The 15,122-nt window shown below is 36.5% G+C and overlaps 1 protein-coding gene across 1 annotated transcript; it reads left to right on the plus strand.

The window, feature by feature from the left end:
- Positions 1 to 1,695: 1,695 nt before the first annotated feature.
- LOC120130398 (chalcone synthase 1-like) lies at positions 1,696 to 5,007 on the plus strand. Its single transcript, XM_039147640.1, has 3 exons — positions 1,696 to 1,992; positions 2,068 to 3,071; positions 4,996 to 5,007. Exons 1-2 carry the CDS (start codon positions 1,815 to 1,817, stop codon positions 3,057 to 3,059), a joined length of 1,170 nt encoding a protein of 389 aa, XP_039003571.1. The 5' UTR covers positions 1,696 to 1,814; the 3' UTR covers positions 3,060 to 3,071; positions 4,996 to 5,007.
- The last annotated feature ends 10,115 nt before the right edge of the window (positions 5,008 to 15,122 follow it).

Below are 15,122 nucleotides of genomic sequence, written 5' to 3' on the forward strand. Positions count from 1 at the left end.
TAGTTTTTAAGACTAATTCAGAGTAATACTCAGAACCAACCTTAAGCTCATTCCCAAGAACATTAAGGGATCTTTTGTAAAGGACATCTATGTTAAGACTACTTAATCCTTAATGAAAGATGTTTTTTTATTTCTCAAATGGCAACCATTCTTTACATTATTTGCATTTTTGCACCATATTCTTTATTCTTCATTCTTTATATTCATTGCATAAACTTTGGTCTCTATCCTAATATATATTCGAATCAAATTTTGTTATGTAGATGTCACAATGTCAATAGCATGAATGTTCTTGAATCCAATCATGAGATAAATTTCGAGCAACCTATGTGTTTGGAAGAAGTCAAAGAGTGCGAGGACGAGGTGGAATGTGATGTTCCTAGTGAATTACTAAGGCTGATGGAAAAGGAAGATAAAAAGATTCTGCCCCACAAGGAAGAAATTGAGATTGTGAATTTGGGTACTGGAGAATGAAGAAGAGAGATAAAACTTGGCACTACTCCGTCTGCAGGTTCGAGTTTGAGTTCGAGTTTTAGCTTCAATCGAGCTGTCTGGGAATGTTTCGAGTTAAAAAAAATTCGAGCTTAAGCTTTGATTTTTTTTATTTAGGGTCGAGCTTGAAAAAGTCAAGCTCTCTAGTTTTCGATTTGAGTCAAGTTTAAAAATTTTAAATCATGAGCTTTAGACTTGAGTCGAGTTCAATTTTAAACTTTATGAATTAAATCAAACTCAACAATACTCAAATTTAAGCCAGCTCATTTATATCGCTACCATAGACCCCCTGATTTATGTTTTGCCGTAGCCATGGATCATATGATATTATGGAAATGGAACTGTACATCGATAATGTTGGAATGAAAGTAAATAGAATAATAAATAACTGATCAAATATGAGAAAATAAATGAATGTTTTTAATTATAAATAAATGATTTTATACTAAGCCCGGGAATAAGTGTTTTTGCCCGATAGAAAATACGTCTAAAAAGTAACTAATGAACCGAAAAAAAGTTATGAGTCATACTCATAACAGAAAAAACTTAAAGAAAGTTAATTAATGGTAAGTTTTGGATCAAAAAATATCTTGACAATTTCTCACTTGGAGATATTAAACCTAATAATAAATGAATGTTATGCTTTGAACCATTGTAAGTTCTCTTCATTTACCAGAAATCTGGAAAGAAACATGCTTTGATGTTTTTCCATTTAAGCCAAAGTTTGAAGTTTTTTTTCTTTTTTGGAGAAATTATATACATATTTAGTTCTGCTGAGTTGAAGACGATTACATTTCGAGTGTTTTTCAAGAGATCGTAGCCTCACAACAGCTATAAGGTAAGTTCTTTTTTATTTATATTATTATTTTTTTCATTTGCTTATTGTATTAACGTATTTCTTTCTTCTTTTAATGAAACGTGTTCTTATAACATTATTGTTTGTTTGATTAAAAAATATTTTCCTTTTATTTTGATCAAAATATTAAATTGAAAAGATGATCTAACTTGAGGTGTTAAAAGTTGATTTATCCATATTTTTTATTAGGTTAGAGAGAAACAGTTAGATGCACCAAATTCTCATGTGACTTGGCATTCAACTTTACGTAGTCGCAAGTTTTAAAGGCTTAGCTCTCAGCTACCCGCCTCTTAAAATCTCTTATTTATATGCACCAAAGCTCTTTGCAAGCTCCAACAGCAACACGTTTCTATCTACCACACATAGCCAGCTTACCATATCCATACGATCACCGCAGCCGCCTCCACCTTCGCTCCCGTCTGCTCTTAACCTTTCATTAATTTATTTTTGTTCGAAACAGAAAAGAATGGTGACGGTTGAAGAAATCCGTAAGGCACAACGTGCCCAAGGACCGGCCTCCGTGTTGGCCATCGGCACGTCAACTCCGCTGAATTGCGTTGATCAAAGCGCGTATCCTGATTATTATTTTCGTATCACAAAGAGTGAGCACAAGGTTGAGCTGAAAGAGAAATTCAAACGCATGTGTAAGTTTATTTTTTCTCTTGTATATCTTGTAAGCGCAGAAATTTGGTTAATCTTCTTGTTATTATTCTTTGCAGGCGAGAAATCGATGATCAAGAAGCGATACATGTACTTAACGGAAGAGATACTGAAAGAGAATCCTAATATATGTGAATACATGGCACCTTCACTAGATGCACGGCAAGACATGGTGGTGGTTGAGGTGCCGAAGCTCGGCAAAGAAGCCGCCGTTAGAGCCATTAAAGAGTGGGGACAACCCAAGTCCAAGATCACCCACCTCGTCTTTTGCACCACCAGTGGCGTCGACATGCCTGGCGCTGATTACCAGCTCACCAAGCTCTTGGGCCTCCGCCCTTCCGTTAAGCGTCTCATGATGTACCAACAAGGCTGCTTCGCCGGTGGCACGGTGCTGCGGGTGGCCAAAGACTTGGCGGAGAACAACAAAGGTGCTCGAGTCCTCGTTGTTTGTTCCGAAATCACTGCCGTTACCTTCCGTGGACCTAGTGACAGTCATCTAGATAGTCTTGTCGGCCAAGCATTGTTTGGGGATGGCGCGGCTGCTGTCATAATTGGTTCAGACCCGGTGGTTGGAATCGAGAAGCCATTGTTTGAACTTGTTTCGGCAGCTCAAACGATCTTGCCGGACAGTGATGGTGCCATCGATGGTCACCTTCGTGAAGTGGGGCTTACGTTTCATCTCCTCAAGGATGTTCCGGGGCTTATTTCTAAGAACATTGAGAAGAGCCTAGTTGAGGCGTTTCAGCCATTGGGAATCACTGACTGGAACTCCCTTTTCTGGATAGCTCACCCGGGTGGTCCGGCCATATTGGACCAGGTTGAAGCTAAGTTAGCCCTTAAGCCCGAAAAGCTTCGAGCCACAAGGCACGTTCTTTCGGAGTATGGCAACATGTCGAGCGCCTGTGTGTTGTTCATTTTGGATGAGATGAGGAAGAAATCAAAAGAAGATGGGGTTCAGACCACAGGTGAAGGGCTCGAGTGGGGAGTCCTGTTTGGGTTCGGACCAGGGCTCACGGTTGAGACGGTGGTGCTCCATAGCATCCCTGCTTAAACTTGTTATCTGGTTTCACTTGGCTTGTTGGGTTTATATATTATTTCCTTTGACTTTGTGGTGGTTGTATAAGATTTGATGCTGTAGGAGCGCTTAAGGCCAACGGAACTCATGTACCAACTTATATTGTGACAATAATAAATTCCCATTTCACTGTTGCATGCCAAGATCTCTCCATAATATCCACTTTTGCATAAGGCTCCGGAGAATTAGTTTTTCTTAATCAATCAATAGATCATATATCAATTATTAACTTAAAAAAATATTTAAAATATATACTTTTTATAATTACGTTAATTTAATAAAAATATGATGTATGTTCATTTACCGTTAATGGATAATAAAATATATATAATACATATTTAAATAATTTTTAATTTTTATAATTAAATTGTCATGGGAGGTGGAACTCACGCTCCTTCTATGCCAAGGGTTTGTTTAGTCCTATCATATCATATTGTATAGTATATATAATAGAGAAAATCGTCTCAGTGACCAAAAATGCCTTATAATATACGATTTTAACCAACTTTTTTGGATTTGCCAAAATGACCAACAAAATCGCAACGCGAAATAAAAATCGCAACGCGATCCCCAGAATCGCAAATCAGTTTCCAAAATCGCAACGCGATTCTTGAAAATCGCAATGCGATAGTACAAATTCGCATTGCGATTTTCCAAAATCGCAACGCGAATATGAAAATCGCAACGCGAACACATAAATCGCAACGCGTATCCGTAAATCGCAACGTGTATCCGTAAATCGCAACGCGTATGGGTAAATCGCAATGCGTATCCGTATATCGCAACGCGTATCCGTAAATCGCAACGATAATACATAAAATCGCAACGCGTATCCGTAAATCGCAACGCGATATTTAAAGCGCCATTATAATCGCTACGCGTATTTTATTTTCAAATTACAAAAAACGAATATTAAGACAAAATCCCGTAATCGCAACTCATAACCTAAAACCTAAAATCACAACTCAGTCCCATCTCCATCTCTCACTCTCTACGGCGAAGAAATCCGTCCCCATCTCCGAAGATTTCCGTCCCCATCTCCGGCGAAATCCCTCACAACCATTCACGGTCAGAAATCCCTCACAATATTCAGAAATGGAAAATCAACCTCCGAGGGTTAGTTTTTTTAATTATTTTTATTTTGAAATGTTTGCATTATTGTAGGTTTTTCATATTGAAACTGATGATAAGTTTACTGGTCATTTCAATAATAGATTAACCATTTCACTTAGATTTCATTTCGCGTTACGATTCTGTCGTTGCGATTTTCATTTCGCGTTGCGATTGTCATTTCGCGTTGCGATTCTCTCGTTGCGATTTTCAAGTTAGTATTTGTCTTTGTCTTTGTTCTGTCTTTTGGTTGAAGTAATGCAATCCATTCAAGTTTCAATTTGCAGAAGAGTCGCAACGAGATAAATGAAAATCGCAACGAGAGAATGACTGTCGCAACGAGAGAAATGAAAATCGCAACGAGAGAATCGCAACGCGAAATGAAAATCGCAACGAGAGAATCGCAACGCGAAACCAAAATCGCATTGCGATTTTCATTTCGCGTTGCGATTCTCTCGTTGCGATTTTCATTTCGCATTGCGATTCTCTCGTTGCGATTGTCATTTCGCGTTGCGATTCTCTCGTTGCGATTTTCATTTCAACCAAAAGACAAAACAGTGTTGCAAATTTTAGTTTCAAGAATAAACTACTACTTTTTATGTTTATTGTTTTGGTATATCTTCACAGTGTAGTTTTTGGTATATCTAACTTGGTATGTTTATTGTTTTTGTAGAAATTTTTTTCGGCTCAATTGACCTTGAGAAATAAAGTCAGCCTGGCCACTACAATTGCTTCGAAGCTTTCACCTGCTCAAAGACAATTGTTTGAGGAAACCTACTTCGGGCCATGGCTGAGAGTACAGCATCCGGGTGGAGATGCTAATTTGACCCATTGTGGCTTCAGACCATGACATCAAATCTACCCGACAGTATACAACGTGGTGAGGAAGAGATATGGTTTCATTTTCCACCAGCGTATACTTGTTTTGGGCGGAAGGAGTTCTGCTTAATCACTGGTCTACGATTCGGACACGATGATGTAGGCCGGTACACTCGTCATATCGCCCGCCCATCATGGTTATCCCGGGTTTTTCCGGATGAGTCAATGGAGAAGCCGAACCTACATGTCGACGACCTGAAGAAATTGTTTAATAAGAAAGCTGGTTTCACTCGGATGGATGACGTCGATGTTGTCCGAGTATGCCTTCTACTACTTGTGTATGCCGGCTTTTTAGGCAGAGAGGCCAGACAACCTATTCATCGGGAGCTAATAATATTGGTAGAGGACCTGAATGCATGGAATCTGTTTCCGTGGGGTTCGTATATATGGAAAGCTACCTGGACTAAGTTGTCGTCTGCCTTTGATGACCGCAAAAGTTTACGGGGCGATGGGTCCAAATACACTTTGTCAGGCTTTGTTTGGGCCTTTAAGGTAAGAATTTCTATATAATGTTTCTAAAATTATAATTAATTATTTAACAATTACTAATTTTGTTATTATATCGTTTGTAGATTTGGATATTCGAGGCTTTCCCCAGCATGCGTACATATGCAATAAAAACGTCAAATGATATTCCCAGGGCTATTTCCTGGAAGAGGAAAACTCTGTTGGATTGGGAAGACTTAATACCATATGCGACAATAAATAATGTAAGTTAACACAAATACTTTCATATAATATATAAACAAGTTATTAATAGTAGACGTTTAACTTTGTTTGAGTTTTTATATTTTAGGAGGCCAACATTCCATTACAAAGACTGACACCCACGGAGGAAGAGCTTGCCACTGATTGGTGGCAAGCTAGTCAGAGTTTTTTTGATGGCACGGATGATGAGCAGCATCCACTTCCTCCAATTCGAGAGCCATCACCTCACCTAGAGCCATCACCCGATCGACCCGACTATACACCTCTAGAACGAGAGCCATCACCTATCCCGTCACATCATCGAGCCTCTTCTCCACCATCACCTCATGATAGGCGACCGGCAAAGATGCCACGACTCCTATCTCCCTGTTCTCCACCTCCACCTCCACGGGATGAGTCAAGGGAGTTACGTGATGAGGTCAATGCCTTGCGTGAGGAGATCGGTACTCTACGCGATAACGATGGTGCATGGCGTGTGGAGGTGTCAACTTTACGTGGTGAGGTTGCCGCTCTACGTGAGATGATAGTATCGTTGTAGAATGAAGTTCATACTCTACGCAACGAGGTAAGTTTAAGATTTTCCATATTTAACTTAATGATAAATTTACTCGTAATTTCACTTAGATTAGCCATTTCACTTAGATTGCTTAGTAAATTTATTCGGTTGCTGCCAATTCTGCTAAACTGTGTATTCTTTAACACTGTGAAATAGTATTTGTCTTTGTTTTGTCTTTTGGTTGAAAGTAAATTTGTTCGATTGCTGTCAATTCTGCTAAACTGTGTATTCTTTAACACTGTGAAATAGTATTTGTCTTTGTTTTGTCTTTTGGTTGAAAGTAAATTTGTTCGGTTGCTGCCAATTCTGCTAAACTGTGTATTCTTTAACACTGTGAAATAGTATTTGTCTTTGTTTTGTCTTTTGGTTGAAGTAATGCAATCCATTCAAGTTTCAATTTGCAGAAGAAGAAATAGTTTACTTTCGCAACACGAAACTTAAAATCTCAACGCGAAACCAAAATCGCAACGCGAAACCAAAATCGCAACGACAAGATCGCAACGCGAAACCAAAATCGCATTGCGATTTCATTTCGCGTTGCGATTTTCATTTCGCATTGCGATTCTGTCGTTGCGATTTTCATTTCGCGTTGCGATTTTGGTTTCGCGTTGCGATTTTAAGTTTCGTGTTGCGAAAGTAAACTATTTCTTCTTCTGCAAATTGAAACTTGAATGGATTGCATTACTTCAACCAATAGACAAAACAAAGACAAATACTAACTTCAGGGTATTAGTTTGAAACATATTTTTCTTTGTTATCTGATGCATTTTGTGAACTATGATAGAATAATGACTTGGGTGAATACAATGCAAGTTTGAAACATATTTGTCTTTGTTTTCACTGTTTAAAATCATGTATGTTTATTTACTGATTTTGTATTTAATTATTTAGCGGCCCGATAGAGTGGATGCTTTACGTCGGGTTATGCTTGCACGACGGAGTTCACGCATCAGACAGCGTGCACGTGCTATTAAGTCTCCGTACACCCCAATAGTGCGAAGACACCGCAAGAAGAAGCCCGACTCGCCTGTCATCCCTCAAGAGTCCACTCCTATCGTTGAAGAGGCCCCCCCTATCATTCCTCGAGAGTCCCCTCCCACCGTTCAAGAGGCCACTGTCATCATTGAAGAGGTACCTCCCACCATTCAAGAGCCCGATTCACATGGCGTCATATGTAGGCTTCTTGAGAAACCCTCTGACGTGCCGGACATGATGGATTCAAGTTGGCTCTCGTATGAGTACCGGCCAGTACCATATCGGTATCTGAAGAGGAGAGGGAACAACTACCGGACACAATTCTGGATAACACCCTTTGGGCTAAGACCGCTGTTGATTTTTATCTACATGAGCGGAGCCAGGGGTTTCACTGACATATGCAAGCTCACCGATGATATCTATTTGTTGCTTGATCGGTCTTGGTGGGGCGTATTATTAGGGGTCGAAGACAATGGCTATTTCGATGGGGGGGGGTAAGTCTTATATTTTTCTTATATTTCAATTTGATTAATTTTTTTTTTAAATTTATGTAAGTCACTAATATATGTCTTTTTTTGTAAAACAGCATATCGATGCGTGGGTGACACGTCTTCTAATAATAAGAAAACTTAAGAAAAATAAAAATATACGATATACAATTATGCCGACGTCTTTTCACGCCGTTCACTTGAAGAATGCACGAGATGAATCATTTGATTTGGGCAATGGACAAACTAAACTTTATCCTGCATGGTGGAGGTCGATAAGGTTAGTATTTATTTTAGATTGAGTTTAAAGGTTTTATGAAATAAGTGCGCAAATGAATGAATTATTACTTATGATTGCAGGTGTTTATCCCTGTTTTGGAACGTAAACATTGGATTCTCGTCGAGCTTCAGCTCCCATCCCTTAAGACAATAGTGTATGACAGCATGATAAATTACATATCATTGGCTGATTTAAGAGATGTTATTAAGGGATGGAGCTCTCATTTGGCTAAATTCTTGGATGCGATCAATTATTGGACTCGTTCTGGAAACAAGAAGCCAAAGAAGCTCAATATTACAGTTATTAGAGACGAGACCGCGCCACAACAAACGAGCGGAGCCAGAGGAGATTGTGGTCCTCTCGTATGCTTGGCGTTGGAGCGTTTGACGACGGGAAGCATCAAGTATCTACCTCCCACCGATAGAGATAGAGCTGCAGTAGGCTTGTGGTTTCGGCATTATATGGCTAAATCGATATATACGAGACGCTGCCTACCTGCATCCGCGTTATAAAAATGTCCATAAACAATTGGTAAGTTTATATACTTTTGGTTTGAAAATGTTTGGTTAAGTACCTAGAATTCAATAATTTGCTGTTTGTAGGTTTTAGATGTGTAGAAAGTGTTGTTTGAGCAAATGTTTGGTTTCTGCAGGTTAATCTCAGAAGTGAACTGCGTGAAAATGATGTATGGCTGCAAAAGTTGATTCAATAGTTTAATTGATTGTTTTTTGATTGTTTAATTGATTTGTAAAAGTTGATTCAATAGTAGATGATCGGAAATAAGAATTATTGCTTATTTTTTGATTGTTTAATTGATTTGTAAAAGATTTGTAAAAGTTGATTTGTGTAATTGATGCGAACATAATTCTTATTTGTGCTTGTTTAATTGATTGAAATGTAATGGTTGATTTTGTTGATTTCAATCTGCATTATGTTGAAGGCAAAAATGACTATCGCAATGCGAAATGAAAATCGCAATGCGAAATGAAAATCGCAACGAGAGAATCGCAATGCGAAATGAAAATCGCAATGCGGAAATGAAAATCGCAACGAGAGAATCGCAATGCGTTTATAATTTCGCATTGCGATTCTCTCGTTGCGATTTTCATTTCGCATTGCGATTTTCATTTCGCATTGCGATTCTCTCGTTGCGATTTTCATTTCGCATTGCGATTTTCATTTCGCATTGCGATTCTCTCGTTGCGATTTTCATTTCGCATTGCGATTTTCATTTCGCATTGCGATTCTCTCGTTGCGATTTTCATTTCCGCATTGCGATTTTCATGTTGGGATTTTCATTTCGCATTGCGATTCTCTCGTTGCGATTGTAATTTCCGTGTTGCGATAGTCAAATGCATGCCTAATAGTGATAACAACTGAATAACAAGAGTTGGTTAAGTCAAAATGGTTGGCCTGAGTCATTAATTCAACTGAAAATGTTAAAAGTTCACACATAAAATCCACATAATACAACGTTTGCATTTAAAAATCACCTAAGTTAACAGTCCCAAAAGGTGAAGCCAATTGTGATTGGGATTTTAAAGATGATTGCCTTTTGCTTGACACCATATGAGCTTTGGATTTTGATGAGGATCCATATTTTGGTAGAGGAAAAGATGATTTTGATGGCACTGGTGATCCACATGTCAACCTTGTATGACCACTTTCCTTGCACCGACTACATGTCGATCTCTTCTTCTCTTCACCCTTAGACGGTATACGATCGTGACTTTTTGGTCGGCCAGGTAGCCTTCTGTCCATGGCTGGTGGCAAAACTGTTTGTAAGTCATCTGGTATGTCCCACTCAGAAGGATGTGGAATAGGGTAGACAATCTCGGCATAAGTCTGTCGATAAACTTCTGTAGTGTAGCAATCCATAGCGTATGCGCTTGAATCATCTTGGTTTAAATGAAGAGCAACTTTTATAACATGGCCACACGGATAACCAGATGTTTTCCATTTCATACAACTACACGTCTTTGCATTTAGATCGACTAGCCCATTTAAGTTATTATCCAGTACTTGAAACAAAGTGTTTGAACATGGTTCAAACTCTCCATGACGTTGACTTCACAACACGTTTCGTTATCTTTTTTTCAGTCCATGGTGTAACACGATGTTCCAATGTTCCTGTAAATTTAAATAAACAATACTTAGTAAAATATATAAATATGATAAGTTACGAATTCAAAGAAATAATACCTGCATGGTTTCTTTTCTTGTAGTACCACTGTTGAATAGAGGCTCGAAAAAACTCCATTAACATAGTAATGGGTAATTTCCGGGAATGACGACTTAGAGCGTTGATTGATTCTGCACTATTAGACGTCATGAAACCATATCTTGCTCCAAGTTGATGTACTCTTGACCATCTTTCAAACCCGACATCTTCTAGTGTTTGAGCACACTGAGGCAAAACACGTCTTAAACAATTTATATGCTTATTGAAATCCACTTCCCGATAAGCTTTTACAGCCTTCCAGTATGTCCATTTGTGCTTTTTTATACCAGCAGACCTTGATTTTAGATTTCTATACAATGAACACCACAAAGTCCATGAAAAGCATCTGGGAAACACCTTCTAACAGCGTTGTCAATTGAGTTTGCCCTATCGAATATGATTGTCAGATTGCTAATAGGACCTATGCAATCCCTAAGATGCCCCATAAACCATGTCCATGAATCAGAGGTTTCAGATTTGCCAACCCCGTAAGCTATTGGCAATATCCCATTGTTAGCATCCATGGCTACTGCTAATAAGTTTACTCCAAGGTATCGACCTTTCAAATGTGCTCCGTCAACTATAATAACTGGGCGCATGCAAGTAATAAACGAACGAATCTACAAAATAATATACACAAGAAATATAATCATTTAAATGTGAAATGCATGTAACTAACAAAAATGAGTCAACAAAATTATATTGATTTACTAACCGTAGCACCAATGGCGATAAACAGCAACTCAAAGCGTCCATCTCTATCTGTTTTGATATGAGTTACCGACCCAGGATTTTTCAGCTTTAAATTGTGACAATAAGCCGACAGTTGGGCAAACGATGCTTCTGGCGACCCCCTCAACAATTCCAAGGCATAACATTTGGCTCTCCAAGCTTGAGAATATGATATACTAATCTTGAACCGAGCATTCATGTCAGTCATAATTTCATGTCCCCGATATACCCTGCCATTCAAAAACATTAACTCAGCCAGAAAACCACCCAACACCTTTTTGTTTGCCTGTCTATGGTGAGGAAAAACTTGGGTTCTTGAACATGTATGTTATCAATAAAAGTCCTAACTTGAAACATTTCGCAATCTTTTATTCTCTTTGCAATCATACGCCACGTACAGTTTTTGTCAATCATACACCTTGTTTCGAAACGATCTTTGCTTGATTTGTTAACTTTTAGTTGATAGCCATCTTCCACACATTTCGTATACAAAGCTATCTTCAAGTCTTCCTTTGTATCAAAACAATCATCTTTCTTGATACGAATAACTTTTGTGTAACAATCAACTGCTTTCTTTACCAACTCTTCTTCCGGTATCTGAAGTAATTCTGGCATATTCCAGTTATACGCCCGTGGCATTTTCTTTTCTTCGGGGACTTTTTCTTCTTCTTTTTCTTCTTCAGGATTATATGAATTACAGAATGGATGTTCAACATGTTCATTCACAGTCGTAACTTCCTCCTCATTATCATCAATACATTCTTCGGCAACGGCTGTTTCATCATCAAAATTCGGGTATTGACCAATATCAAAATCATTACACGCAGGGTCTGTTTCTTCTTCTGAAACATCATCAAAATCCGTGTATTGACCAATATCAAAGTCCGGATATTGACCAAGACCAAATTTCGAATACTGACTAGTACTCACAATTTTTTCTGTTGGCTCATCATCGTCTAACTGGTTAATACGAAAACCGGAATTTGGTGCTGAAAGTTGATTGGGATTTGGATTAGAGAAAGGTTGTGGGTTTTGAGAAAAACTTAGTTGATTACTACCCGCTACTGACCCAACAATACTACTTCTAGGTTCAACAACATACAATGTAACATCATCTTGTGAACACTAATGTAAGCAATGAATCGTTCAACATCTTCATTGTCGGTTAACAAATAACTTTACCATTTCTCTGATAAGATAGCCTAAATCCAGTTAGGGGCTCTAAATTCAATTTATTTGAAACACGTAGCATTAGAGTTTCATAAGTTAACTTTTGTAAAGACAATTTTAGTTGAAGATTCATGGGTAAAGGCATATATTGTAAAACACCATGAACATTATCCCATGACCCTCCAAAACACAAATCTATCCAAATATGATCAACATTAGATGATTTCATGGTTGTAAATTAATTTACTAAACAGACGAGCTGCGAAACTAAAACCTGTTGCCGGATTGGGAAGGATGTCGTTGGATATAGGAACGGATGTCGCCGGAGAGAGTGATAGATGGAGATGGAATGAGTTGCGATTTAGGGATTTAGTTTATGATTTCAGTGTTATATACCCAAAATTTCAGTGTTGTGATTTACAGATTCTCGTTGCGATTTACGGATTATCGTTGCGATTTACAGATTCTCGTTGCGATTTACGGATTATCGTTGCGATTTACGGATACGCGTTGCGATATACGGATACGCATTGCGATTTACCCATACGCGTTGCGATTTACGGATACACGTTGCGATTTACGGATACGCGTTGCGATTTATGTGTTCGCGTTGCGATTTTCATATTCGCGTTTCGATTTTGGAAAATCGCAATGCGAATTTGTACTATCGCATTGCGATTTTCAAGAATCGCGTTGCGATTTTGGAAACTGATTTGCGATTCTGGGGATCGCGTTGTGATTTTATTTCGCGTTGCGATTTTGTTGGTCATTTTGGCAAATCCAAAAAAGTTGGTTAAAATCGTATATTATAACTTTTTTTTGGTCACTGAGGCGATTTTCTCTATATAATATTCGGAAGAACAAAATAAAAATACATTTTCCACGTAGCTACTTGTAAAGGTATCCAATGTCCGTCTTCTCGTGAGTCGTGAGATAGTAAGATTTAAGTCCTAATTTGTAAATTAAAAACGATTATGCTGTGTAATTTTTTCTTAAGTTCGAATACACAATTTATAATATTAATCTAATTAAGAAAAAATTATTTATTCGAACTTAATTTTGTATGTTTAAAGAATAAATTTTATAAATCAATATTTATTTTCTGTATATTTAGACCGCTTTCGTATGTTAATATTATGTTTATGTTATTTGTCCATGATGTGATGATTTTACATGTTTTAAATCAATATTTATATTTTCATACTTTATTAAATTTTAATCTGTTTTTTAAGTACAGCTGAGGACGTACGCTAACATATTTTACAATTTGCAGCTGATTACCATCAACAAAATTGTACATGGTTCGTAAAAATTGAAACGTACAGCTTCACGGCCAACGTCATTTTCCAGGTCTTGAATGAGCAAAACACCTTCAAGAGGTAATAAGTAATGGCAATAAAAAATTAGTTTACCCTTATTTCCATATGTAATAGGGTAAGGAGAGGTAAGATAGTAGGCTGCCCTCAACGTCAGTTTGAGAGGAATTTCCGTAGGAGATCTCCAAATTATGAAATACGTTCCATAAGACTTGATCTTACGACCCCAAAATTAAAAACCTTATACTTTACCAACTCTTGATATCATTTCAAGTAATGGCAATAAAAGATGAACTCAATCATGTCATTGTCGGTGAATATTGCAGACCTTGTGCCATAATGCATTTATGAACGAGTTCCCTCATATATTGTCCACTTCCACACTTCATTAGAATGTTAAAAGGTAGTTGAAGGGCTTTGGTAAAGAAATGTAATGAAATATCAAATTGGTGGTATTTTTTTTTGATGTATTTTGATTTTTAATATTTTATTTTAAGGTAAAATTATTTATATTTTAAAGCGTTAACGGTTGACTAATAAGTTTTATCGAGAGAGACTTTCTATCATAAAAATAAAAGATTGAGGTTAAAGTAGTCCAAGAGAATACAAATCAAAATGATAATTTTGACAAACTTTAGGTATTTTGTTATTAATATAGGGTAAGTACATTTAATTTTTTGTATTCGAACCTAATATTTTTAAAAATAACAATAAATTTTTATCACTGATGTCACTCGATTCTTGCTCAAACTTTATATATATGTTTGATATAATGTCTTGGCCATATATTTATATTTTATAAATTTTATTAACTATCAGATCAAATTTTAATAAAATATTTACAAGAAAATTATATTATATTTCAAAGAATTTAATAATGAAATTTCGAACGGTTGATTTTTTCCATAAGAAATCTAAAATATCACGAGATATATGAGACGGGACAAAACTCAAATTAATAAATATCCTCATCCTAAGGGTGCGTTTGATTCACGGAATGTAAGTGAGAATAAAAGTTTCCATGGAATAAGATTACTGGGAATGTTGTATTTTGTGTTTGGTTAGTTTAGCATGAATGTAAGATTATCGTGTTTGGTTAAATGAATAAATGATTATTGGAATGTATATTTAACCAAATTGTCCTTATTATATATTTGTATAATATTACAAGTTGAAAAATATTTATATATTTTCTTTAAAATTTAAATTCATGAAATTTATATATATTTTTTTACAAAATTAAAAATATAAAAAGTTTAATGAAATGATAAATTTTTATTTTAACACCTGAATTTCATATAAAATTTTAATTAGTTTTTTTTGTAAATCTAAAATAGTTTAAAGATAAATTTGTAATTTAACATTCGTAGAATTTTTATTATTCAATGACAGAAGAAGAATATTTTTGAAGAAAAATTTTTTTAAAGGTATTTTAGTACAAAACGCCGATAATATTACAATACCTAAAGAAAGAGAGATAATGACATTACCGATAATATACTTAAAAAAATTACTATTAATATTAAAATATTACCGAAAATAATATTTTCGACCAAATCAAAATCAAAAAATATGAATTATAATCTTGAAAAATCTCACATAAT

This window comes from Hibiscus syriacus, unplaced genomic scaffold (genome assembly GCF_006381635.1).
Source record: "Hibiscus syriacus cultivar Baekdansim isolate YM2019G1 unplaced genomic scaffold, ASM638163v2 tig00110547_pilon, whole genome shotgun sequence".
Lineage (NCBI taxonomy): Eukaryota > Viridiplantae > Streptophyta > Magnoliopsida > Malvales > Malvaceae > Hibiscus > Hibiscus syriacus.